The sequence below is a fragment of the Aegilops tauschii genome, chromosome 7, assembly GCF_002575655.3.
Source record: "Aegilops tauschii subsp. strangulata cultivar AL8/78 chromosome 7, Aet v6.0, whole genome shotgun sequence".
Lineage (NCBI taxonomy): Eukaryota > Viridiplantae > Streptophyta > Magnoliopsida > Poales > Poaceae > Aegilops > Aegilops tauschii.
In genome coordinates, this window is record NC_053041.3 from 240,441,433 (window position 1) to 240,466,146 (window position 24,714).

The following is a 24,714-nucleotide window of genomic DNA, read 5'->3' on the forward strand; positions in this document are numbered from 1 at the left end:
CTTTTGGCCATATCACCTCACATCGCATACCCTGCAAAAACAAGTTAGACTAATTGTTGTTGCATGTTTTACGTGGCTGCTATGGGTTTCTAGCAAGAACGTTTCTTACCTACACAAAAGCCACAACGGTGATATGCCAATGCTATTTACCCTTCATAAGGACCCTTTTCATCGAATCCGATCCGACTAAAGTGGGAGAGACAGACACCCGCTAGCCACCTTATGCATCAAGTGTGTGTCAGTCGGTGGAACCTGTCTCACGTAAGAGTACGTGTAAGGTCGGTCCGGGCCGCTTCATCCCACAATGCCGCCGAATCAAGATAAGACTAGTAACGGCAAGCAAATTTGAACAAATCATCGCCCACAACTACTTTGTGTTCTACTCGTGCATAGAATCTACGCATAGACCTAGCTCATGATGCCACTGTTGGGGATCGTAGCAGAAATTTAAAATTTTCTACGTATCACCAAGATCAATCTATGGAGTCATCTAGCAATGAGAGAGAGGGGAGTGCATCTACATACCCTTGTAGATCGTGCGCGGAAGTGTTCAAGAGAACGGGGTTGATGGAGTCGTACTCGTCGTGATCCAAATCACCGATGATCCTAGCGCCGAACGGACGGCACCTCCGCGTTCAACACACGTACGGAGCGGGGACGTCTCCTCCTTCTTGATCCAGCAAGGGGGGAGGAGAAGTTGATGGAGATCCAGCAGCACGACGGCGTGGTGGTGGAAGTAGCGGGATCCCGGCAGGGCTTCGCCAAGCGTAAGCGGGGAGGAAGAGGTGTCACGGGAGGGAGGGAGGCGCCAGGGCTTGGGGTGCTGCTCCCATGCGCCTCCCCACTATATATAGGGGTGGAGGGGGCTGGTTTCTTGCCCTCCAAGTCCATTGGGGCGTTGGCAAAGGTGGGGGAAAGAAATCCCATCATTTCCCTTCCCCACCGATTGTTATCCCCCCCTTTTTAGGGATCTTGATCTTATCCCTTCGGGATATGATCTTATTCCTTCTAAGGTGGGATCTTGGTGCGCCTTGACCAGGGGTGTGGGGCCTTGTCCCCACTACCCACGTTCATGTGGGTCCCCCCATGCAGGTGGGCCCCACTTCGGAACCTTCTAGAACCTTCCCGGTACAATACCAAAAATCCCGAACATTTTTCGGTGGCCAAAATAGGACTTCCCATATATAAATCTTTACCTCCGGACCATTCCGGAACTCCTCGTGACGTCCGGGATCTCATCCGGGACTCCGAACAACTTTCGGTTAACTGCATACTAATATCTCTACAACTCTAGCGTCACCGAACCTTAAGTGTGTAGACCCTACGGGTTCGGGAGACATGCAGACATGACCGAGACGACTCTCCGGTCAATAACCAACAGCGGGATCTGGATACCCATGTTGGCTCCCACATGTTCCACGATGACCTCATCGGATGAACCATGATGTCGAGGATTCAATCAATCCCGTATACAATTCCCTTTGTCAATCGGTACGTTACTTGCCCGAGATTCGATCGTCGGTATCCCAATACCTTGTTCAATCTCGTTACCGGCAAGTCACTTTACTCATACCGTAATGCATGATCCCGTGACCAAACACTTGGTCACATTGAGCTCATTATGATGACGCATTACCGAGTGGGCCCAGAGATACCTCTCCGTCATACGGAGTGACAAATCCCAGTCTCGATTCGTGCCAACCCAACAGACACTTTCGGAGATACCCGTAGTGCACCTTTATAGCCACCCAGTTACGTTGTGACGTTTGGCACACCCAAAGCACTCCTATGGTATCCGGGAGTTGCACAATCTCATGGTCTAAGGAAATGATACTTGACATTTGGAAAAGCTCTAGCAAACGAACTACACGATCTTGTGCTATGCTTAGGATTGGGTCTTGTCCATCACATCATTCTCCTAATGATGTGATCCCGTTATCAATGACATCCAATGTCCATAGTCAGGAAACCATGACTATCTGTTGATCAACGAGGAAGTCAACTAGAGGCTCACTAGGGACATGTTGTGGTCTATGTATTCACACATGTATTACGATTTTCGGATAACACAATTATAGCATGAACAATAGACAATTATCATGAACAAGGAAATATAATAATAACCATTTTATTATTGCCTCTAGGGCATATTTCCAACAAAATGAACAGGTAAATGTCAATTAAACATGACTCAGGGAAAGGATTGAGCAAGGAGGTGGGATTACAACTCACCCAGCTAGGAGGATTGTACATGGAAAATCCCTCTCGGCGCTTAAGACGAGAGAACTCCTCTTTCTCCCCTTTATACAGATCGGCCAATATCGCAGCCAGGGCGGTGAGAGAATCCGGACCCTTTCGTCCGCAGCGTGAGGCGTCATCTTCCCCGTTGTAGTGCCACATAGGGAGCCCCATGAATTGGAGCGGCCGAACACCTCGCGCTATGGAAGTTGCCATTACCTCGATTATTGATAATCCGGACTGGGCGAGTGTCCTTATCTTGCCCATTAATTGTTGGACTTCTGCGCTGTCTTCCTCCTCGAGGCTTCGAGGACGCCAGTTGTGGCGTTTCCTCAACGGAGCGCTGGAAAATTCGGGAAAGCCCATCCGGACTGGGTCGAGGAGAGCGACGTCTTCAATATAAAACCACTCCGAGGGCCACTCTTCGGATGCCTTCTTCGGCGTGCCAGACAAGTATCCGGTCCCGGCTATGCGCCATATCTCGGCGCCGCCCACCTCGAATACGGATCCCTTTTTGGTACGAGGGACGAGGCAAAAAAGTTTCCTCCATAGATCAAAGTGGGCCTCGCATCCCAGGAATAGCTCGCAAAGAGCGACAAAACCCGCGATATGCAGGATGGAAGCCGGAGTGAGGTTGTGCAGTTGGAGGCCGTAGTACTCCAGGAGACCTCGGAGGAAAGGGTGGATTGGAAACCTGACGCCTCTTATTAAGAAGGATATGAAGCACACTCGCTCCCCCTGGTTGGGTTAGGGAAATTTTCTGCCAGGGCTTCGCCCGTGAAAGTGGTTAATCCTGCCCGGACAGGGACTAGATCCGCGGGGGGAAGGAATCCCTGCGTTTGAAGCTTACTCAGCTGGTCATGGGATACTGAACATTTCTCCCAATCGCCTTTTTCGGAGCCGTGGGGGCGGGAGGAAGAACTGGGAACGCTAGCCATGTTGGAATGGTTTCTCCTAGCAAGCTCGGAGGATTTTCCGCCTGGTGTGAGATGGCATCTGAGATCCAATCCACTTAAATATACACCTTTCTTACATGGCCAGGGTGTTATGTGCAAAAATACTCTGACCTTTCGTGTTCGCTCGACACGTGGAAGCCGAAGCAATAGAGGCGCATAAGCCAAGGGGTACGACATTAAATGGAAAGCCGAGTACAACTCTTCGGATCAGACGCTTTGGAGTATTCGGAGGAGGAACCCGCCTTGCAATGCCGAAGACAATCTACGCGCCGGACACATCGTCATTGAAGCTTGGTTCGGGGGGCTACTGAGGGAGTCCTGGATTAAGGGGTCCTCGGGCGTCTGGCCTGTGTGACGTGGGCCGGACTGATGGGCCATGAAGATACAAGATAGAAGACTTCCTCCCGTGTCCGGATGGGACTCTCCTTTGCATGGGTGGCAAGCTTGGCGTTCGGATATGAAGATTCCTTCCTCTGTAAACCGACTCTGTACAGCCCTAGGCCCCTCCGGTGTATATATAAACCAGAGGGTTTAGTCCGTAGGGCAGAATCACAATCATACATGCTAGACATTAGGGTTTAGCCATTACGATCTCGTGGTAGATCAACTCTTGTAATCCTCATATTCATCAAGATCAATCAAGCAGGAAGTAGGGTATTACCTCCATCAAGAGGGCCCGGACCTGGGTAAACATCATGTCCCCCGTCTCCTGTTACCATCGACCCTAGACGCACAGTTCGGGACCCCCTACCCGAGATCCGCCGATTTTGACACCGACAGTGATCCTCATCATCGTCACACCAAGATGATTTGGGAACATATTTCCACTTTTCTGCATGATAATCTTGGCAAGACCGTTGTCTGCTTAGGTGATTTAAACAACATCATGTGTGATGGGGATACCACCTCCACCAATGTTTATCACTATCGGATGCGTACCTTTAATGGCTACGTTAAACACTGTGGTCTCTTTGATCTTGGTTTTAGTGGGCCTGACTATACTTGGACGAACAAGCGTTTCTCTTCAGCCCCTGTGTTTGAAAGGCTTGACCGCTGTCTTGCAAATGTCAAATGGTGTGATGTGTTCCTAATACAAATGTTTTTAATCCTCCAATTATTCTTAGTGATCATGCGCCCATTCTTGTTTCCACTGAGTCTCAATTTCTTAGGCCGAAGCTCAGTTTTAAATTTGAAAACTGGCAGACCATGGAAGAAGACTTCCAAAATGTCGCAAAATCTACTTGGTGCTCCTCTATTAATCAATATTTCTGGTCTAGGACAACTAACCTTGCAGGTACTCTTAAGAAATGGTGCAAAAATAAAAAACCAATCCAGCAATAGCTAGCTACACTTCAAGATCAAATAAATTCGATCCAAACGAAACCGATTCAAGACCAAGACCGTTGCTTGGAGGTAAAACTTGTTGCTCAATATGAATAAAATATGACCAAGGTCACGAAATTTCATAGGCAGCGAGCTAAGAAGCATTGGGAAGTGCGCAGAGACAGGAACACCTCATTTTTTCAAAATGCGGTACTCAAACATAATCGACGTAACCGAATCGTTTCAATTAAAGATGTGCGTGGCAACAGTCTTGTTGACCCGAATGATATTGATCATGAGTTTGTTCATTACTTTAAAACAATTTTCCGCTCTTCAAGTTCTAACAGTGGCTGGACATTCTTGAGCACTTTCTTGTCCACACGATGCGCATGATTTTAGCAATTCTATTCCGGACAAGCAGGAAATTTGGGAGATCCTCAAGACTATGAAGAAATATGCATCTCCAAGCCATGATGGGTTCAATGTAGCGCTCTATACCTTGGCCTGGAGTTGGATTGGAGACGATGTAACTAACCTAGTTAAAAACCTCTACATCACATGTATCCTCCCTCCTAGCCTTACTGACACCAATATTGCTCTCATTCCTACGAAGCTGGTTTGCCATTTGCCATCAGACTTTAGACCCATCAGTCTTTGTAATGTCTTTTATAGAATAATTGCAAAATCCTTAGCTAATAGATTGAAAGAGCACTTGCCTGATTATATTCATCCTTCCCAACAAGCATTCATCGAGGGAAGACACATTAGCAACAATATCATTATTATTGCTCAGGAAATTGCTCACTCGTTCTCTCTTGCTTCATGGGATGGCCTGGATTTCATGCTCAAAATCGATTAGCCAAAGCTTTTTATAGAATTGAGTGGCATTTCATTGCTTCGGCTCTTGCTCATAAGGGTCTTCATCACCATTTCATAAACCTTGTCCATGCATGTATCTCTTCGTCGACTTTCTCGATTATCATTAATGGCCAATCTTTTGCTCGCTTTAAAAGTAGCATAGGCATTAGGCAGGGATGCCCCTTGTCCCCAACTCTTTTTGTCTTTGCAATAAATGAACTCTCTTTGTCGCTTCAGGATGCTCTATAGTCCAATCACTTGTCAAGTATCTCTCTTGGTCTGAATTGCCCTCCAATTCATTCTTTGATGTTTGCGGATGATCTGCTTGTTTGTGGCAAAGCTGACATGCATGAAGTAGGTGCCATATCTCAAATATTACATCAACGTTGCCAAGGCTCGGGACAGCTCCCGAACTGAAGCAAATCTGGTGTTATGTTTAGTAAAAGGTTGATATGCAGGTCAAGCAAGATATCAAGAGAATCTCACGGTCTCAGATATTGACTATAACACCATTCATTTGGGCCATCCTCTCATCCTTCCTGCAAAAGACAGATCTGCAACTTACAATTTTGTTTATGATAAATTCAAATCTAGGTTAAGTGCTTACAAAGCCAACATGCTTTCACATGCTGCTAGAGTAACACTTTTCAAATCTGTTTTCTCATCTATCCCTATCTACTATATGTCCAATGTCCTCTTTTCAAAAAAGTTTATAGCGAACTCATGACCATTATAAGAAACTTTTGGTGGACGGTTGTGAAGGAAGATCAAGTTGCAAGAAGTCTTTGTCTTAGAGCTTGGGCTGATGTTTGTATAAAAAACAAATTGATGGCTTGGGAGTTAGAAATTTGCAGGCTATTAATCAAGGACTAATATTTTTGGCGGCTTGGAGGTTAGCAAAGGAACCCCAAAGTCATCTTGCCCTCATCCTCAAGGCGACGTACCACAATGACACGTCCATTTGGAGAGCTAAGCCAAATATTCCAAAATCTGCTTTTTGGATACCAATTCTCAAGGTGAGACCTCTTCTGATTTCGGCCTCATTTTACCAAATTGTTGACGGCAATAGTTCCATTTGGAGTTCCCCTTGGTTCTCTCAATGGCAAAGTATTTATGATAATTTGATTATTCAACAATCTCTTTTTGTTTATCCTGCTACAGTTAAGGACCTTTGGATTCTGAACCAGAAAACTTGGAACGTGGATTTAATCAACTCTTTGTTCACTTCACATACTGCCAATGCTGTTCTACAAACTCCAATTATTAGTTCTTCGGGGCAGGATGTCCTTGTTTGGAAACTAGCACCTGCACGTGCTTGCTCTTCAAAAAGTGCTTGCAAACATTGTTTCAATAATCTTGCTCTACTGGCTAACCAGGGACCAAAAATAGTTCCCCGGAAGATTGTTGCTCTTCTTAGTCAGGTATGGCAAGGAAAACAAATGGTGCCAAGAGTTCAAACTTTTGCTTGGAGGCTTCTTCACCGAGCTCTTCCCACTGGTAAAAGGGCAAGTAAGTTCTCCTAACATATTGTAGAAGAATGTGTTAGATGTGCTACTTTAGAAGATGAAATGCACATGTTTTTTCTATGCCATTTCTCTAAAGCTGCATGGTTCTCCTCTCCTTGGTTCATTAGAACAGAGGTCATTGCAGCAAATCATCATTCAACTCCTCAAATAATTTAGCCTTTGCTCACTTCGGCTCATCCCCATATCAAAGTCACTAGTTTATACACTTTTTTGTGGTCTATTTGGAAGGCAAGAAATGATGCTTTATTTGGTAGAAAATTGTGCAAACCATCACATGTGTTCTCTGTAGCTAATGCAATCATGCAAGACTCAAAGCTTGAAGATATGTTTTTGACTCCTCACGAACATCGCTCCACTCGCTCGGTAGACCAACAGGTAGTGCCACAACGGGATATTTTTCTGCTTGCGGGTAATGCCATCTTTTGTGATGCTGCTTGGAAAAATGAAGGAAATGTCCAATCATCTCCAGTGGGCATTGGCGTCATCACCCAAACTGGAGGCAATCAACATTGCCAACAACTGCATGTCTCTGCTTTGTCTCCACCAGCATCGACTCCCCTCCAGGCTGAAGCATTTGGATTGCATCCTGCTACCATGCTAGCTGAAGCACTTCATTTACAAGAACCATATTTCTACACGGATAGTTTTGTCTCGGCATCGGCGACAAAGGCGACACCCATCTTCAAGGATGCAGGCCATTGGAGCATTAGGCCCACCCTTGCGGCCATTCGGTCGTCCCCAGCTTTCCATTCCAGCAGGACCAATCATGTCAATAGGCACTATAATATTAGGCCTCACCATCAGGCAAAACTAGCTCTCAAAATTCAGAATATGCCTCTCACTGTTAGGTGTCTTTCTTCAGACACAGGTCTTTACCTTGGTAGGATGTTATTTCCATGTCAAGTGTGAGCACATTCACACTCCTCTATGTAAAGTGTTGCTAATGAAATAAAAAACTTGTTATGTTAAAAAAGAGATATTTGAGCTCATATTATGGAAAGAGGGCATATAAAGTATTTATGAATCTGATAAATCTTATAACCCAAAGGTCTTTCTAAAAGGTCCTTTGAATTAAAATTTCTCCAAACTTCATAGAAAATCCTACAATATGGAGAGGCTGCGAAAGACAAGCTTTAAACGCATGGCCTTTGCGTGGGGATTTGAATTTGATGAAACGTAACTACGTGATCACACTCAAAAGGGAGGATTCCGAATTTACGATGCTACCCACCAAATCTGGAAGCAGCCGCTGCCGTTCACTTTCCATTTCTAATTTCCCCCGGAACACTCTAGAAGCCCAATTTGGTTCTCTTCTTTAAACCCTGACCCTCATCATCACCCCCTCGTGCTCTCTCTTTCTCTCGCTCTCGAACCTTCCGAAGTCCAAACCCTAGCGAGCTCCCTTCCGCCTCCCCCAAGACACAAACCTCAGATCCCACCCATCCCACGCCATGGACGACGACTTCGACATCCCCGCGGGCGACGACCTGATGATGGGGGACGGGATGGGTGACTTCGGCGGCGCCGAAGGGCCGGGGATGAAGGTGGGCGAGGAGAAGGAGATCGGGAAGCAGGGGCTTAAGAAGAAGCTGCTCAAGGAGGGCGAAGGGTGGGACACCCCCGAGGTCGGCGACGAGGTCGAAGGTATCCGCACTACTACTGCTACAGTTTTCCTCTCAAATCGCAGATGTTGCCATGTCGCAGTTCGATCCAATCCTTGTCCCGCTTTAGGATTAAGATGGAGTGTTGAGTGGTGCGGAGCTAGTGGACAAATTAGGAGAAAAACTTGTACGAGTAGACAACTTGTCTCACGCTGTATAGTGTGTCAATTTTGAATCGATGCTGTGATGCGTGAAAGGCCAGTTCGCTCCTCTGGAATCAGTGAGGTGCCTTTTGGTGGGACGCGGAGTTAGTGGTGAAACTAGGAGAAAATTGCATACGACGTCTCTCATGCTGTCATCTGTGAAGTTCGAATCATTTTTGTGACATGGTCTGTGAACTTTTGAAATTACTAAGATGTTTTACTGTGGGATGCGTAGTTAGTGGTGAAACTAAGTACAGTAGTAAATTGCAGACCGCTTCGCTCATGCTGTCATCTGTGAAGTTTGAATCGTTTCTGTGACATTGTCTGAAGTTCCAATCATTTATGTGACATTATGCTAGTTCGATACTTGAGGTGTTCAAGCATCGTTCGTTGTTGCTAGCTCTACCACATGGTTATGACCTGCTGTGGAAAGTGTACTTATGACTAACTTTTTTGTTGGCGGATAGCGCTTGAATAATGAGATGACGAGAGTTTTTTTTAACGGAGGTGCTCATTAGGGGAATTTATTATTTTTGCTGTTGCTGCTGTGTTACTTATTGTTCCACGCCTGAACAGATTATGTATACTAGCAAATTGCCAGTGCGTTATGATGGATCCAAAATAGACTGGTACACGTTCACAAACTTGGAAAAAAGAAACATACTATTTTTGGTATATATCACTAAAAGTATGTTAGGTTTCACCAAAATCTATTCCTCTTACTTCTTTGGACGAGGTGGGGGAGGGATGGGGCTGATCTGGAGATACTGAGGGGTTTTCTGCAAATGTGTAGCAGAATGGCAGGGATCTTTTTCAAAATTACCAGAAGTTACCTCACATGCATTGGATGCAGATCGGATGGTAAAAAAGGACCGATGACAGAAACGCCATCAACACCAACTGAGTTTTATCTGAATGTATATTTATATTTATGTATTTATAGGAGTGTATAAACTGCTTCATCCTGTTGGCTGAGGATCTGGATAAGTAATATTTGGCTGATGTACAATTGTGTTGATATTTCAGTCCATTACACTGGCACCCTCCTTGATGGTAAAAAATTCGACTCCAGCCGTGACCGTGATGACACATTCAAGTTCAAGCTGGGACAAGGTTCATTTCTTCCTCCCTTTATTTTTATTATACATACATGTATTCTCGTTTTTGGATGAAAGGTCTTGTAAACGATTTGATTGTGAACAGTGTGCTGCACATGTTTACCTTTGGCTGGTGCGGTACACAGAATTATGGGGTTTCTTGTAGTTGATTAAACTGGGTAATTATTAAACGATCCTTCATTTGACAGGCAAGTTTGTTTGGGGCCTTTAGTGTGCTTGTGTGCTAAACAACTCCCCGTGAGCATTTGAGCTTTAGTAATGTGCACAAGGCCATCACCATTCATGAACAAATACTGGACTGTAGTTGCTTGACAAAAGTTGCTGATGACCGACTGAATGCTAGTTCAGCAAATTTTAGTGCCAATGGGGAGTAATCTTGTTCTTTGTTTAGTCATGCTCATCATTTATTATAACAAGTTAATTGCCGCAAGTTTGTTTCTATATGCTCCATGATGTTGGGAACTTGGGATTGCACATTCTAGTGTATGTTTGTTACTCAGTTGCTAATTTGTTGCCAACTTATGTCCAGGTCAAGTAATAAAGGGATGGGATCAAGGCATCAAGACCATGAAGAAAGGGGAAAATGCTCTTTTCACCATTCCTCCTGAATTGGCTTATGGTGAATCTGGTTCACCTCCAACTATTCCGGCCAATGCCACGCTGCAGTTCGATGTTGAGCTGCTTTCTTGGACCAGTGTCAGGGACATTTGCAAAGATGGTGGCATATTCAAGAAGATATTGAAGGAGGGAGATAAATGGGAGAACCCAAAGGATCCTGATGAAGTATTTGGTAATCTTTGCTAACTGAAACAGCTTCCTATCGCATGTATTCCCCTTATTTGTGTAACTGACCTTTCTTGTCTTGTATAGTGAAATATGAGGCTCGGCTCGAGGATGGTACTGTTGTGTCCAAGTCTGAGGGGGTTGAATTTACTGTTAAAGATGGTGATGCTCTCTCTCTCTCTTCCGCTCTTCTCTACACATGCGCAACCTGTTGAGAGTGTTGCGCTCAATGCACTGCTTGCTAACAAATTGGAATCTGGTTTCAGGACACCTCTGCCCTGCACTGGCCAAAGCTGTTAAAACCATGAAAAAAGGAGAGAAGGTGCTCCTCACGGTCAAGCCACAGTGTAAGCTTATTTGACGCCACCTTCCTTTGCATTTTCCCCCTTTTCTCGGGCAGGTTTTTGAACTTTTGCAATGGCAGATGGATTTGGTGAGATGGGTAGACCAGCAGCTGGCGAGGGAGGTGCTGTGCCACCAAATGCTGGTCTTGTTATTGACCTTGAGCTGGTTTCATGGAAGACTGTCACAGAAATAGGGGATGATAAGAAGATCCTTAAAAAAGTTCTCAAGGAGGGCGAGGGATATGAACGTCCCAATGAGGGTGCAGTTGTTACAGGTATATAAGCTTAACCATGATGGTTATTGTTTTAACTACACACGGCACCGCTGTTTGAGTATGAATTGATTGTTCTGTAATAAGTTATAACTGAATCGTATCTTGTCATTGACAGTCAAAATAACTGGAAAGCTTCAAGATGGCACAGTATTCTTGAAGAAGGGGCATGATGAACAAGAGCCATTTGAATTTAAGACTGATGAAGGTACCTTTTCTCTTTGCTTTTGTTTATGCATGTTTTGGTCACATTAAGTAATCCATTGAACTCCACTGTTATACTGTGATGCGTGAATAATATGTTTGTTCCTTTTGGTTTATACTTTATTTTCAGAGGCTGTTATTGAGGGTCTTGATCGTGCTGTGCTAAATATGAAGAAGGGCGAGGTTGCTCTTGTCACTATTCCCCCTGAATACGCTTATGGCTCAACGGAGTCAAAGCAGGATGCTGTCGTTCCACCTAACAGTACTGTGATTTACGAAGTGGAGCTTGTATCATTTGTAAAGGTGTGCTTCTCTTTGAAATGTTCCTGTGCATTCTTCTGATTCAACATTCTGTTTACAGCCAAAATTATGAGCATCTTTTTCATACATAGGATAAGGAGTCATGGGACTTGAACAACTCAGAGAAGATTGAGGCCGCTGGAACCAAGAAAGAGGAGGGGAATGCCTTGTTCAAATCGGGCAAATATGCCAGAGCTTCTAAGCGCTATGAGAAGGTCTGACGTCTTCCTTTTGTTTTACATCTGTAAACATATCATCTGTCTTCTCACATATCTTTGCTCGGCTTCTCTATGGTGCCTGATTGACCATCTGAAATCCATTTACTCCCAGGCTGCAAAGTTCATTGACTATGACACTTCGTTCAGTGAGGATGAGAAAAAGCAGTCCAAGCAACTGAAGATCACCTGCAACTTAAACAATGCTGCCTGCAAGCTGAAGCTGAAAGACTATAAGCAAGCCGAAAAGCTTTGCACCAAGGTATATTTATCACTGATCCTGCAATAGTGTATATTTACTATTCGTAACAAACCAAGGTAACATGTCTCGCTTTCTTGACAGGTTCTGGAACTGGACAGCCAAAATGTCAAGGCTTTGTACAGAAGGGCCCAAGCTTACACTCAGCTTGCAGACCTAGAGTTAGCAGAGGTCGACATTAAGAAGGCACTGGAAATTGATCCTGAAAACAGGCAAGTTCCACAGAAGGGTCTATTATCTAAACCTCATTCTTTTTTTTTTGCGGGAACCACAATCTGATACTGACAAGGTTACACCGTGTCAATTTGATTTTTGATGAAGTCGCTGCTTCTGATAGGGATGTGAAGTTGACATACAAGACTCTGAAGGAAAAGATCAAGGAAATCAACAAGAAGGATGCCAAATTCTACAGCAATATGTTCTCTAAGATGACCAAGCCTTCAGCAGAAGAAAGCGTAAGCACATCTGCATCTCTCACTGTTCAATTTTGAGTCCACGCAGCAGATATCTAATAGGTTTCCCCAATCACAGAAAGCTTGAACTGGAGCAGTACCCAAAGGAAGGATAGGAGTCCCGGAGTGCGCTCAAGGAAGGGTCAGCTTGTCTGCTCAGCTCTATGGGCTGGTTAGATCACACATGTGCTTGGAGTTGCTATAAACTAGAGAAATTTCAGTTTTGAGATTGCCAGGCGATATTTTTTTCTTGTCAAGAACAATGCATGTTTAGACCTTTGCATATTATAGTGTGTGCTTTCCGGGAAATAGATGGTCCTGCCTTAAGAATCTGTGTTGTGTGCTTTACTAGTGCGCCCCTATGCAAGGTTGGCTGCTCATTCGTTCGAACGTCTAATTTCAGAGTTAATCTGAAGTGTGTCGACGCTCCTTCTGCAAAGTATTTCGCCACTTACACTTGCGATTGGGGAACCACACAAGTAAAACAATTGTTTGTTACGCAGGGGTTTTCCTATATTGAGATAGCAGTCAGGAGTAGAATAGTCATTTGCAAGGAAGGTATAACTAAATTATGCAAAGCAACAAAATAGCCTTGGTGAATGCTTATAGAGTCATAGTCAAGAGCGAGCAGGCTGACCAAATAAATGATGCAGGAGTACCAGGGATGGTGAGAAGCAATAAGGTGCAGAATGCAGAACTCCAGCACACCAAATTGAGCTAGCACACTAAAGAAATGTACTGGTACAATTTCACTGGAATGGTTGGACATTCTACAGACAACAATTGAGATTAGATGGATGATAGACAGACAGATAGATGTCACTACTGCTGACACAATGGTTCTTTAGTTTAATTAGTCATCAGTCATCACTACTGCTGACACAATGGTTCTTTAGTTCAATTAGTCATCAGATAAAACAATGCTACTCCCCCGTGCTACTCCCCCAAAATAGATGACTCAATTTTGTACCAACGTTAGTCAGTATAAAGTTGGGTCATCTATTTTAGAACGGAAGGAGTACTTCTGTAGAGATGCCTGATAGGCTTACATGCAGATGCTCCTTCTCTGATAAATGTACATCAACTGGCCAACTCTTGATTTTTTTAACCTCAACTAAACAATTGCCCGTACATTGCAATGGGAGTATAAACATCCTAGTGATTGGCCCGTGACTGCAGTTCTTTATCATATTGATGCGCTAAAATCTTAGCAAGTTTTTGTATGCAATCCCCATGATTTACCTGTCATTTTGTTGCTAAGCACTTATTTGGTAAGAATTTAATGACTTACCAAACAAAATATGTTTTTTTATTTTGTTAAGTTAATAAAACATGAGACAATTGATTCTAATTTAGGGAGAATATGGATGGGAGGAAAATCAGAGATGAAGGAAAAAATCAACGAGGAGAAGGAAAGAGTGGAACGTATATAAGGAAGGTTGGACGAAAGAGAGGTGAAACGGGAACCTTATATTCTTTTGAAGTAGTATATAGATATAGATATAGATATATAGATAGATATAGAGAAAAGAGAAAAATCCTGATTTTTTTACCTCATTGAGGGCACAAGTAATGCCGGTGTTGGATGCATAAAGAGCCTCTTTTTGCTTACGAGGAATGGATTAAAATTAGAACTCTAGTACAGCTACTCAGACGTTAGGACACCACTAAGCTGCCAACCAAACAATTACACGATTCGACATCACATAAGCAAGCTCCAGTTCTGAACCTAACAAGAGATCACAACAGTTCATGATGAACAAGGGACTGGATCAGTGACTGTGTCGTGAATCGAGGCCTGTTGGGGAACCATTGGGACTCGAATCCATTGAGCAAGTAGAAATTTAGTGTTAAGAAGAAGAAATCAACAAAGTACAGGACTACTCGAATCAAATAAACGAGCAACTCCAAACAAAAAAGTGATGATGGGACAAACTGAAGTCTGAGACATCATCGGTGCGAACACACGACAGAGCAAACCGGAATGACCATTTACAAATCTGGACAAGCCTAACCACACCGACACACTAGTATGATCTCCAGAAAGACCCTCAGCACGGTCAGTTCATGGAGTGGCAGCAAATAAACGGCATCCACTGCTGCTTCTTCCCTTTCGGCGACTTCTCCACCGGTAGCCTGGCCGGAGAGTTCCAGTCTTGCTGCTCAGAACCTGGCTTGGTAGGCGAAGGGTTGTCCTTCGACGATCTGCGCCTGAACGACAGCATTCGGTCCTTGGTGCTCGCCTTCTTTTCTTTAACTTCAAATTCAATGCCTTTCTCGGAGAGAAGGGACTTCAGGGACACATGGCTCTTATCTGAATCTATTGTCATTTCCTTGTCTGTGATCTCTTCATTCAGATGGTCATTTGCGCTATCCTTGGTGTTGGTCTCTGCGGCAGTCTCTTCCTTCTGCTTCTTTTCTTCAACACCATCGGTCCGAGCATGGTCCGCAGCAGCCTTTTCATCCCGGTCCTCTTCTTTGGCATCATTTGTGCCCTGTGGCGTGCTGTTCATGTGAGAACTAGAGTCCGCGACAAGGATAGTACCTGCATTGCCTCCGGCATTGACGGATGTAGGGCCTGAAGTAGGCTCTTCACTCTCCTTTCCTTTGACATTGTCAATGGTGTGGACCAAGCTAACATCAAGAGTAGATTCTGGAGTTACCTCTTCTTTCTCCTTTCCTTGAATGGCATCAACAATGCTTACCGCATCAGTGTTGTGAGAGGTTGGCTCTGACATAGTTTCTTCACCCTTTTCTTTAACAATATCTGTGCCGTCAAGTACATTTTCGTGAGAACTAGGGATCTCTGGCTTGTCTTCATTCTGCATATTGTCTTCGTGTGTCACATTGATAGCATGAGGAGCAGGATCTGGCGTAATTTCTTCATCTTGCTTCTTTTCTTCAACTTCATCTGTAATGTTTGCCTTCTGAGCAGTAGGGTCTGCGGTAGTTTCTTCACCGTGCTTCTCTAATTCAACTATAGCTGGGAGGTCTGCGGTACTTTCTTCACCGTGCTTCTCTAATTCAACTATAGCTGGGATATCCACCACATTTATCTCATGAACAGTTCCCACATGGACAGCACTCTGTTCCTTTTGCACAATTATGTCTCTGCTGCTTATCACATCCATATTGTCAGAAGCAGGATCTGCTATCACCTCTTCAATCTGTTCTTTTTCCTCAACACTACTTGCACTCTGTAATATGCTGGTCTTCAGAGTACTCTCTTCTGCACTAATTTCTTCAATCTGCTTAGTCTCTTCAATGTTATCCGTACTGCATACATCGTTAGTCTCACGGGAGGTAAGGTCCACACTTACGTTCTCAATTTGTTTATTCTCATCAACATCATGCTTGCTACTCATACTGATCTCCTGAGTAGGGTCTAAGCTAGGCTCTATTGGGTCAATTTGAGATGGCATGGAAATGACATTACTTGTATGGCTAGAATTATTCTGTGTGTCATCTTCTGTTGTCACCTCGGAGGTATCTTTCTTTGTAACATCAGAAGCACTGCCAGCTGATATGACCTCCTCAACTAGACTATCCACAGGAGACTCTGTTACACTTGATACAGCTTGGAGAACCTCATCTGCAGAATGCTCATTGAATGTCAGTTCATAAACAATAATCATAAGGGACATAAAATAGTTGGGAGATATTTATGAACATGTTGTTACTTGTAAAATAAAATGATGGTATTCCAATTTTATCTAACTTGTAGATAGGGCTACATGATTGAATACCGAGGCCTTCTATTTGAGCTGTATACATAAATTTCAAGCATAAGATAAAATTATCTTTGTGATTCGATAAACAACCAGAAGACTAACAATGCCATATTTAGGAATTAGGGACCATTTTCACCACATGTTGGTTACTATGAGCATAATGCACAAATATGAATTATGACAGCACAACCTAACCAAAAGCCCAAAATTAGACTTTACCACTTACAAAAACTTTTGCAACCGAACAACAAAAGTAGTACGAAATACAGAGTACAGGATCATCAGCACAAAAAATCAAAAGTCTCACCTGCACCAGGATAGCTTGACCCTTCTTCAAGGCATGTCTGTTTGGAATTTGTCAGCTGATATGCTACCACAGAAGTAGAATCAATTTGCTGCTGTGTTTCGACAACATCTGCTGCCTCCAAATGACAACCACCAGAAGCAAGTTGAGATAAATCATCACTACTGGTATCATCTGTGTGGACATTATTATCAGTTGAAGGCTCCTTATTCCCAAGTACATCGACAGGTTCCTTGATGGTACAAACTTGCTCAACTGGGTTAGGTTCGATAACCCCGCTTTCGTCCTTGGATTCAGTGTCTTCACTGGGGTTTTGCTCTCCGGGAACCACACCTAAGTCGTTGACATATAGATCTTCCTCCACTGCAGTAGGACTATGCCCCTCAACAATTTTGCTTTGCAGCTTCTCTTGATAGGACGAATCAATCTCATTACCTTTTACCGACTTGCCCTCACTAGTTTTGTCTTCTTCAATGGTGTTGATCATACAATCATTTTCAGTAACGGCAATACCATCAGGGCTACCAGCTGTAGCAATTGTTTGTGCAGAAAATTCACCTGAAGCAGCATCTGATGCCAGGGACACAGCATTTGACTTGCTTGTTTCATCTGCAGAGAAGTCTGGACTGAATCTTGCACCATCTTCAGGCTCTGGCTGACAATGGGAAGCGGAGGCATTTGACTTGCTTGTTTCATCTGCAGAGAAGTCTGGACTGAATCTTGCACCATCTTCAGGCTCTGGCTGACAATGGGAAGCGGAGGCATCCTGATGCTGATCACCACTACAATGTGATTCAGCATCCTGATGCTGATCACCACTACAATGTGATTCAGACGGATACAAATCTTGAAAATGCGGTGCGCTTTCAGGCAGCCGCAGATCAACTTCAGTTTGAACGTCAGTCCCATTAGCCTTAGGAGGCCCTTCAGAAGTGACATCATTGATAATGACGTGAACTCCGGCAGTATTAGGAGAAGAGTGCACTGCAAAAGAAATCCACAGAATAAATTAATTACAGTTGTAACGCATCACAAAAATACAACAGCGGTGAGAAGAGCATTGAAGAATGTGTACGCATATGGCACGGTGAATAATTAAATTGCCCTGGACTTTCTGGCGGTGATGTTATATGCTGCCAGCACAAGATGTTGACAATTTCACAAGAGCCCTAGTACTAAGGAACAACAAGCTGCCGGCCTCACTAATTTACTGAGCCGCATTATTCTACCGAACTTTGGCATGTACACACAGTATGGGATTTCCAGATCATCATTACCCCGAAGAATATTATCCTAACCCCGAAGTTGACAACGAAGTACACACAATCTGAACATTACACCGCTAATCGAGAAGACAGGAACCGCTGTACTAGTATTCCAGCCTGGAACATCAGTACGATTTCACTCAATCATGGAAGTTCTTCTCTGCATAGGCAAACTGATAAATGGGAGGGGAAAAAAGAAGTATAGTAGCAATTTCCACCTGACGAACCCCAACCAAATCATTTGACATAGATTTTTGGCAAATAAAACAAAGAAGGGGGAATATTCGGGGAGGAATAATTGGAGCAAACCTCCAGTGTCGTCGTCATCTACTGCATTCCCAACATCCTCCGCAGATCCGGGCAAAACGCCGCCAGAATCCGAAGCAGGCGCCCCATTTCCCTCTCCTCCGACATCCTCACCTGGGTCGAGGACACGCAAACGCATCAGCGCAAGAACACCGCAGACGCAAGCAACTGGCCGGAAAAAGAGCGGGAAAGGAACCGCGCGGTACCTAGCACCAACTTCTTGCCTTGGCGCTCTTCCTCCACCTCCGCACTGGCGGCGGCGGCGGTGGGCGGCGACTTGCCGCCGCCGCCGCCGCCAACGCCGCAGTTCTTGCGGTGCGCGCGCCGCTGCTTGGCGCTGGGGTGCGCGCTCGCGTACTTGTACCCGCACAGGTGGCACAGGTGGCCGCCGCTGCACGCGCCGTCCCCTCCCCCTGCACACACACACACACGGGAACCGCCGCGGTTACATCACACGACGAGCCAGGAGAAAAGGAGAGAGCAAGGGGCGCCACAATGCGCCTGGCTCACCGGCAGTGCCGCTCCTGTTGCCGCCGCTGTCCATGGCGAAGCGAGCAGTGTGGGTCTCGGCGCTCCCGTGCTCGGCAATGGCGGCGGCGGCGAAGAGTAACCAGTAGCGTGGGTCGCGTGACTGGTCGCGTCCGGGTCTCCCTCTTGTGCTGCTTTCGCTAACTCCACTCTGCTCTTACTCACCCCGCGCTGTCAGGGCCCACGGCATCCGGGCCCACGCGTCAGCGATAAATTAACGGTGGCGCGTTAAACGCGCGGCGCGGGGGGCCCCGGGGGCGCGGAGGGACAAGAGACTTTCCGGTCGTTTACGTGCGGTTGGGGCCTGCGGCGCTTTCCAGGGACGAGATCTGGGCCGTCCGTCGCGCAGCCGACGGACGGGGATGCGGATAAGCTGTAACAAACCGGCCAAGATTCTTCACGAGCGCAGGGGTACCCCACGTGGGGGGTAAAGCGAAGGATTCTTTTCTTTGCTCCGGGCGGTAGTAGTTAAGGTAACCTGCGCAGCCTTTGGGCTGCGGATAAAATCATTTCTTGTTTTTGTGTAAAAAAGCCGTACCACTATGGTACACATACATTCATCCCTATTTTGTCTACATGAGCATCTTCAAAAAACTGAGCCGACACAAAATATTATTTTAAGATTGATGAAGTTATCATATAGGTCTTCATGGTCGGAAAAAAAATATCTTCTTTCATTGAACGAACATCACATCATTGATAATCCTAAAATAAATCTAAAAATATACGAGCACTAGTACCAAATATGCGTCTCGGGGTCTTCACTACTTCTGTGTTTGTTCACCTAGGGTTTTCACTTGGGGCAATGTGGTGCGTGGATCATTTTTACTCCTCGTAGTCTAAGTTTTTAGGCTGTTCATCGTCTTGGCTTTTGACGCCGATGATGACGGCGCTGAATTCCCTGATGTGGCATCGGTCCTATGGTTGGGGATGGATTTGAAAACCAGTCTGTTCAATCAAAGATGGCGTGGCGGCGGCAGCATCCTCGTGGTGGACCTGTGCCCTTGGGCTCCACCGCCGCGACGCCGTTTGCTCCAGCGTCGGCGCGGAGCTTGGGAGGTGGTTCAGGAGCGGATGCAGATTGTGGTCTGCATTGACGACATCTGGAAGATGAAACGTGTGCTGGGTTCGTGGTTCGTGGATGACAGGTATGGTTTCCTCCTTCGGCGTCTTAGTCGTTGTGGGGTGCCAGATCTGGAGTTCGATGGCGTGTTTGGGGTGTTGCCTCGGTCTGATTCGTTCAACGGCAAGGGCTTTACTTTTGATGAGCCACCTTGGAGGTCTGCAATACTGCATATCAGCGATCTGCACCAAAATCGGGTAAGTAGGTGATCCGTCATTCTTTTCTTCAGTGCCTACCGTGATGGTGCCGAAGGCAGGTGACGGGCGTTGGTGTCATGCTCAGAAATGTTTTGTCATCTTTTCAGTTTTGTTATGTCGGTTCTTACGTGACTCGTATTTTAATCTCTATGATATAAATAAGACACGTATTATCATGAAAAAATGTGGCAACGTGATGTTACCACCATCCATGCCACCTCAGCCCAATCGGGATATCAGGTCCTACTGCATGTGCTCACTGGCGACAGCTTCCAACCAGAACCAGCGTGTATCATATGAGCTCCTGACTGGATTCGTAGACGGGCGGGAGCAATGGCAATGGTGGTGTCGTGATTGAATCATTGGTAGACAGGGGCGCAACCGGCGTGACCGCCGTGGCTGAATCATTGGGTGTGTTGTTGGACAGGTAGCACGAAACCCTCATCTTATTTATTTTTGGGAGAGACAAGTACTAAATCGGGCGCATTATTGACCCTTTGGTCCAGCCTTTCCTCACCCTTTCTTCGTGTCAATCTCGCTTAGGACCAGCCACCTTTACACCAGTTTGAGCAAGATGTAGAGAAGGAAACTCGCCGCATTGCATTAGTTTTTTTTAGTGCTATATAAAGGCATCGTTTGGACGGTTCACTGGTTCAGCCTGGTAGTTTACCGAATTCCTCGTTCGTGATTTCTGCTTGAGATGTTCACTGACGATGCGGAATTTGCTAGTGAAGGTTTTTGGTCAATGGGAGTTTTTGTGCTTTTCCAGCATACAAAAACTGATGACCAAAAATTTGAGAACCACACGAAACATGGCGGTCTGATGGTGGGGAGGCCGGGAGGTAGATCCGACGGTAGGGAGGAGCTCTGCGAGGATGGTGGCAATGACGGTGGAATCTCGCGAGGTGGTGCTCGGGGACGGCGGCGAGAGCTTGGGGACGGTGACATGCTGCTCAGGGTTGGTTGCGGGAGCTCAGGGGCGCCGGCACGGTGCTCGGGGATGACAAGGGAGCTTGGGGCGGGCGGCGGTGTGGAGCGCGGTGGGATCGGGTAGCAGTAGCGCAAGCGCAACAACGATCCTTAGGGTCACAACAGTGGCCTCGAGCAACGGGGCTAGGCGCGCCGTGTGACTGGCGCCGGCGGCTGGAATTTGTCACGCAGAGGTGAGGTGAGGCGGCGCGACGGTTTGTGAAAGTTCAGTGAGTGATGGTTGGGTTTCCGCCGGGACGTTTTTGTTTTTGGTCGGATGCTAGTGGTGACCCAAATGCATATCACCTGCAGCAATTTTTTGGTCAGGGCCAAAAAGATGGCCGCCCTATGGGTATAGGGTAGTTGTTGAATCCGTTTTTTTACACCGAAAGGTTAAAAAAAAACTGATTTTTGATCATAACTGCGTCTTTTGGTATGTTGTTGGAGATGCTCTTAGGCCGACTCCTAGTTTTGCTAGGTGAGAACTCTCGTGAGAATGGACTCTTCCGTAAGTAGGAAGGGGTCGTCTGACTAATTGCTCTTAGAGCAACTCTAGCTAACCAGTCATATTCGCAACCTCTAAAACAGTTACGAGTGCCCTCCACAAACTCAGATTCATCATTCTGCAATCTCTATATATGTGGGCCAATTTGTTAGCCTTTATGTCCTTTCTTCATATGTAAATACTGCATTTTCATCGACATTACGTTTAGTATCATATACAAAACAATGCAATTTTTGTCAGCAGACCTTGAGTTCAACATCACATAGACACTGCAAATAAAATAAATTCATTGAGCTAGCATGAGAATTTTCTAAAAGGAATGTTTTGTCGGTGACCGCCTTTTGGAGGTGACCTCGCAGCAAAGTGGAGGCTTTGGCTGCGTCGACTTGGGCTTCAGTGTGTTCTATGCACCAACGTGTGTCTTATATGTGGGAGATGGTCATAATGGATTCTCCCTCCATATGCACTGCTTCGACTTCGATGACATCCTTCACACGGGTGAAAGAACATGCGGTGCCCCCATGTTTGGTTTTGGTAATTGATGACAATCTCTATGGACTAATGGTTGCCTTGAGTTATATTTGAAGGATTTGTCCATAGGCATTTCTTGAAGTCCATGTGTTGGTTTCAAGGAGTTTATGTGGTGACCAAGGTGTTATTAAGGAATTATCCAAAGATTGGTCATGTGAGAGTAGAGCTTATTGCAAGCATGTCTTGGAGAATAAGATTGTGTGATCATTCATGTTTACCTTCAAGACATCATCCAAATGAAGAGAGTTGGAAAGAGTCAAGGTTGATCAAGACTAAGTCAAGAGTGAATCAAGTTGATCAACACACAAAGCGCACAAGATGTACCGAGAGGGATCAAGCGATCCCATGGTGTGGTAAGCATTGTCGATTACGCTTTGTGTACTAACCCATGATCTTCGTGAGAGTTCTTTATGGGGTTAGGTTGCGGTGTGCAAGTTCAAGTGAAGCATCATGAAGAGATCAAATGCTTGAAGCTTGCCGTCCATTGTGGCGAGAATGGACTTGTGAAGATGTTGCGGTGTGCAAGTTCAAGTGAAGCATCATGAAGAGATCAAATGCTTGAAGCTTGCCGTCCATTGTGGTGACAATGGACTTGTGAAGATGTGCGGAAGAGTGGCTCACCCATAGTGGAGTATGGGGGAGCAATCAACTAGTCTTCATCGAGCCAACACAACCAAGAAAGGTGGTACAACTTGAGGGAGTCAAGATCGTCATCATCTAGCTCAAGTGGACCATGTGCAAGGCAAAGGTTTGCTCTTGATAGGTTTTCTATTTTACCGGTCTCATGATGGTAGTTGGGAGACCGGGTTGTAGGATCGATTGCCGTACTATCAAGGGGGGCTCTCGATGAGTAGCTTGATCGTATCGTTCATAGAGAGCTCAAACCATTGCATCCTTGCATCATCTTTGTTGGTTCTTGTTTGGTTCTTCTCTTTGTGAGTTTTGGAGCTTATGGTCATCTTGATGACAAGCTCGAGTTCATCGAAAACAGAGTTCACTCGCATCTTCTATGATGTTTTCGATGTTGGAGGTTATGCCGGTTCTTCTCGGTTGGAGGTTTCACTCCTCTATTTGTTGGCTACTCGTCTTTCTCAATCCAACAAGCTTGAGTTTGCTCAATTCGGAGCTCATATGCAGAAGTTATGGCAGTTTTGGTTTCCTAGCGGTAGTACCGCGGGCCGGAGCGGTAGTACCGCTTGGGTGCTACAAGCGGTAGTACCGCTCCAGAGCGGTAGTACCGCTCCAGAGCGGTAGTACCGCTGGTGGCCCCAGGCGTAGTACCGCTACGGTCTCGTACTAGTACCGCCTCGATTTGAGGGGTCTTTTTCGTGTCGGGTTTTACGGTACTAGCCGCAACAGTGGGGGCCGTAGTACCGCTCATATGCGGTAGTACCGCCCTGCCACCGCGGTAGTACCGCTCTGGGCTCAGCGGCAGTACCGCGAGGGGGAGCGGTAGTACCGCTTATAGGGGCAAGCGGTAGTACCGCTGGCCAAGCGGTAGTACCGCTCTCTGCGGGGCTGAAGTGGGGGTAACGGTTGGATTGTTCCCCCCACTATATAAGGAGGTCTTCTTCCCCATTGAACCTTATCTTTTGAGCTCGTGTTCTTCCCCCATTGTTGACCTTCTTCGAGCTTGCTAACTCTCAATCCCTCCATGGATTCTTGCTAGTTTTTTAGGGAAAAGAGAGAGGAGATCTAGATCCACATTTCCACCAATCACTTTCTCCTCTATGTGAGGGGAACCCATTGGATCTAGATCTTGGAGTTCTTGGTGTTCTCCTTCTTGTTCTTCCTCTCATTTTCCTCCCTAGCATTAGTTGCTTCGGTGGGATTTGAGAGAAGGACTTGGGCACTCCGTGTGCCCTTGCCATTGCATTTGGTGCATCGGTTTGAGTTCTCCACGGTGATACGTGGAAGTTACAAGTTGAGAAGCTTATTACTCTTGGGTGCTTGGTGCCCTTGAGCTTGTTCCTCTTGGGTGCTTGGGCGCCCTAGACGGTTGGTGGTGTTCGGAGCTCAATCATTGTGGTGTAAAGCTCCGGGCAAGCGTCGGGGTCTCCAATTAGGTTGTGGAGATCGCCCCGAGCAATTTGACGGGTTCCGGTGACCGCCCCCAAGGGTTGCCAAAGTGTACGGGTTCGGTGACCGCCCCCAAGGGTTGCCATTTGTACGGGTTCGGTGACCGCCCTCAAGGGTCCCTTAGTGGAATCACGACATCTTGCATTGTGCGAGGGCGTGAGGAGATTACGGTGGCCCTAGTGGCTTCTTGGGGAGCATTTTTCCTCCACACCGCTCCAAACGGAGATTAGCATCCGCAAGGGTGTGAACTTCGGGATACATCGTCGTCTCCGCGTGTCTCGGTTATCTCTTACCCGAACCCTTTACTTATGCACTTTACTTTGTGATAGCCATATTGTTTCTTGTCGTATATCTTGCTATCACTTAGTTGTTTATCTTGCTTAGCTTTAGTTGTTGGTGCACATAGGTGAGCCTAGTTGTTGTAGGTTTTGTGCTTGTCAAATTAACCGCTAGGTTTATTCCGCATTTGTTCAAGCCTAAACCGTAATTATTTTAAAGCGCCTATTCACCCCCCCCTCTAGGCG

At 45.8% G+C, this 24,714-nt stretch overlaps 2 protein-coding genes across 3 annotated transcripts; one reads left to right on the top strand and one right to left on the bottom strand.

The window, feature by feature from the left end:
• The first annotated feature begins 8,198 nt into the window (after window positions 1-8,198).
• Window positions 8,199-12,982, top strand: LOC109731961 (70 kDa peptidyl-prolyl isomerase). 2 transcript variants are annotated; one of them, XM_020291143.4, is made up of 13 exons: window positions 8,199-8,545; window positions 9,732-9,818; window positions 10,353-10,613; window positions 10,694-10,768; window positions 10,873-10,953; window positions 11,031-11,225; window positions 11,341-11,430; window positions 11,557-11,729; window positions 11,819-11,941; window positions 12,057-12,203; window positions 12,285-12,412; window positions 12,538-12,655; window positions 12,732-12,982. In XM_020291143.4, the coding sequence occupies exons 1-13, from the start codon at window positions 8,353-8,355 to the stop codon at window positions 12,738-12,740; spliced, it is 1,680 nt and encodes a 559-aa protein (XP_020146732.1). In that variant the 5' UTR covers window positions 8,199-8,352; the 3' UTR covers window positions 12,741-12,982. The 2 variants fall into 2 exon arrangements, 1 of the variants encoding a protein (XP_020146732.1); XR_012188327.1 differs by having other exon boundaries at window positions 8,206-8,545; window positions 12,522-12,655.
• Window positions 12,983-14,480: 1,498 nt separating this feature from the next.
• On the bottom strand, window positions 14,481-18,921 carry LOC109731960 (uncharacterized). The gene is made up of 5 exons (XM_020291141.4): window positions 18,769-18,921; window positions 18,465-18,671; window positions 18,262-18,372; window positions 16,691-17,671; window positions 14,481-16,244 (listed from the first exon to the last, which is right to left on the bottom strand). Exons 1-5 carry the CDS (start codon window positions 18,800-18,802, stop codon window positions 14,713-14,715), a joined length of 2,865 nt encoding a protein of 954 aa, XP_020146730.1. The 5' UTR covers window positions 18,803-18,921; the 3' UTR covers window positions 14,481-14,712.
• Window positions 18,922-24,714: the final 5,793 nt, after the last annotated feature.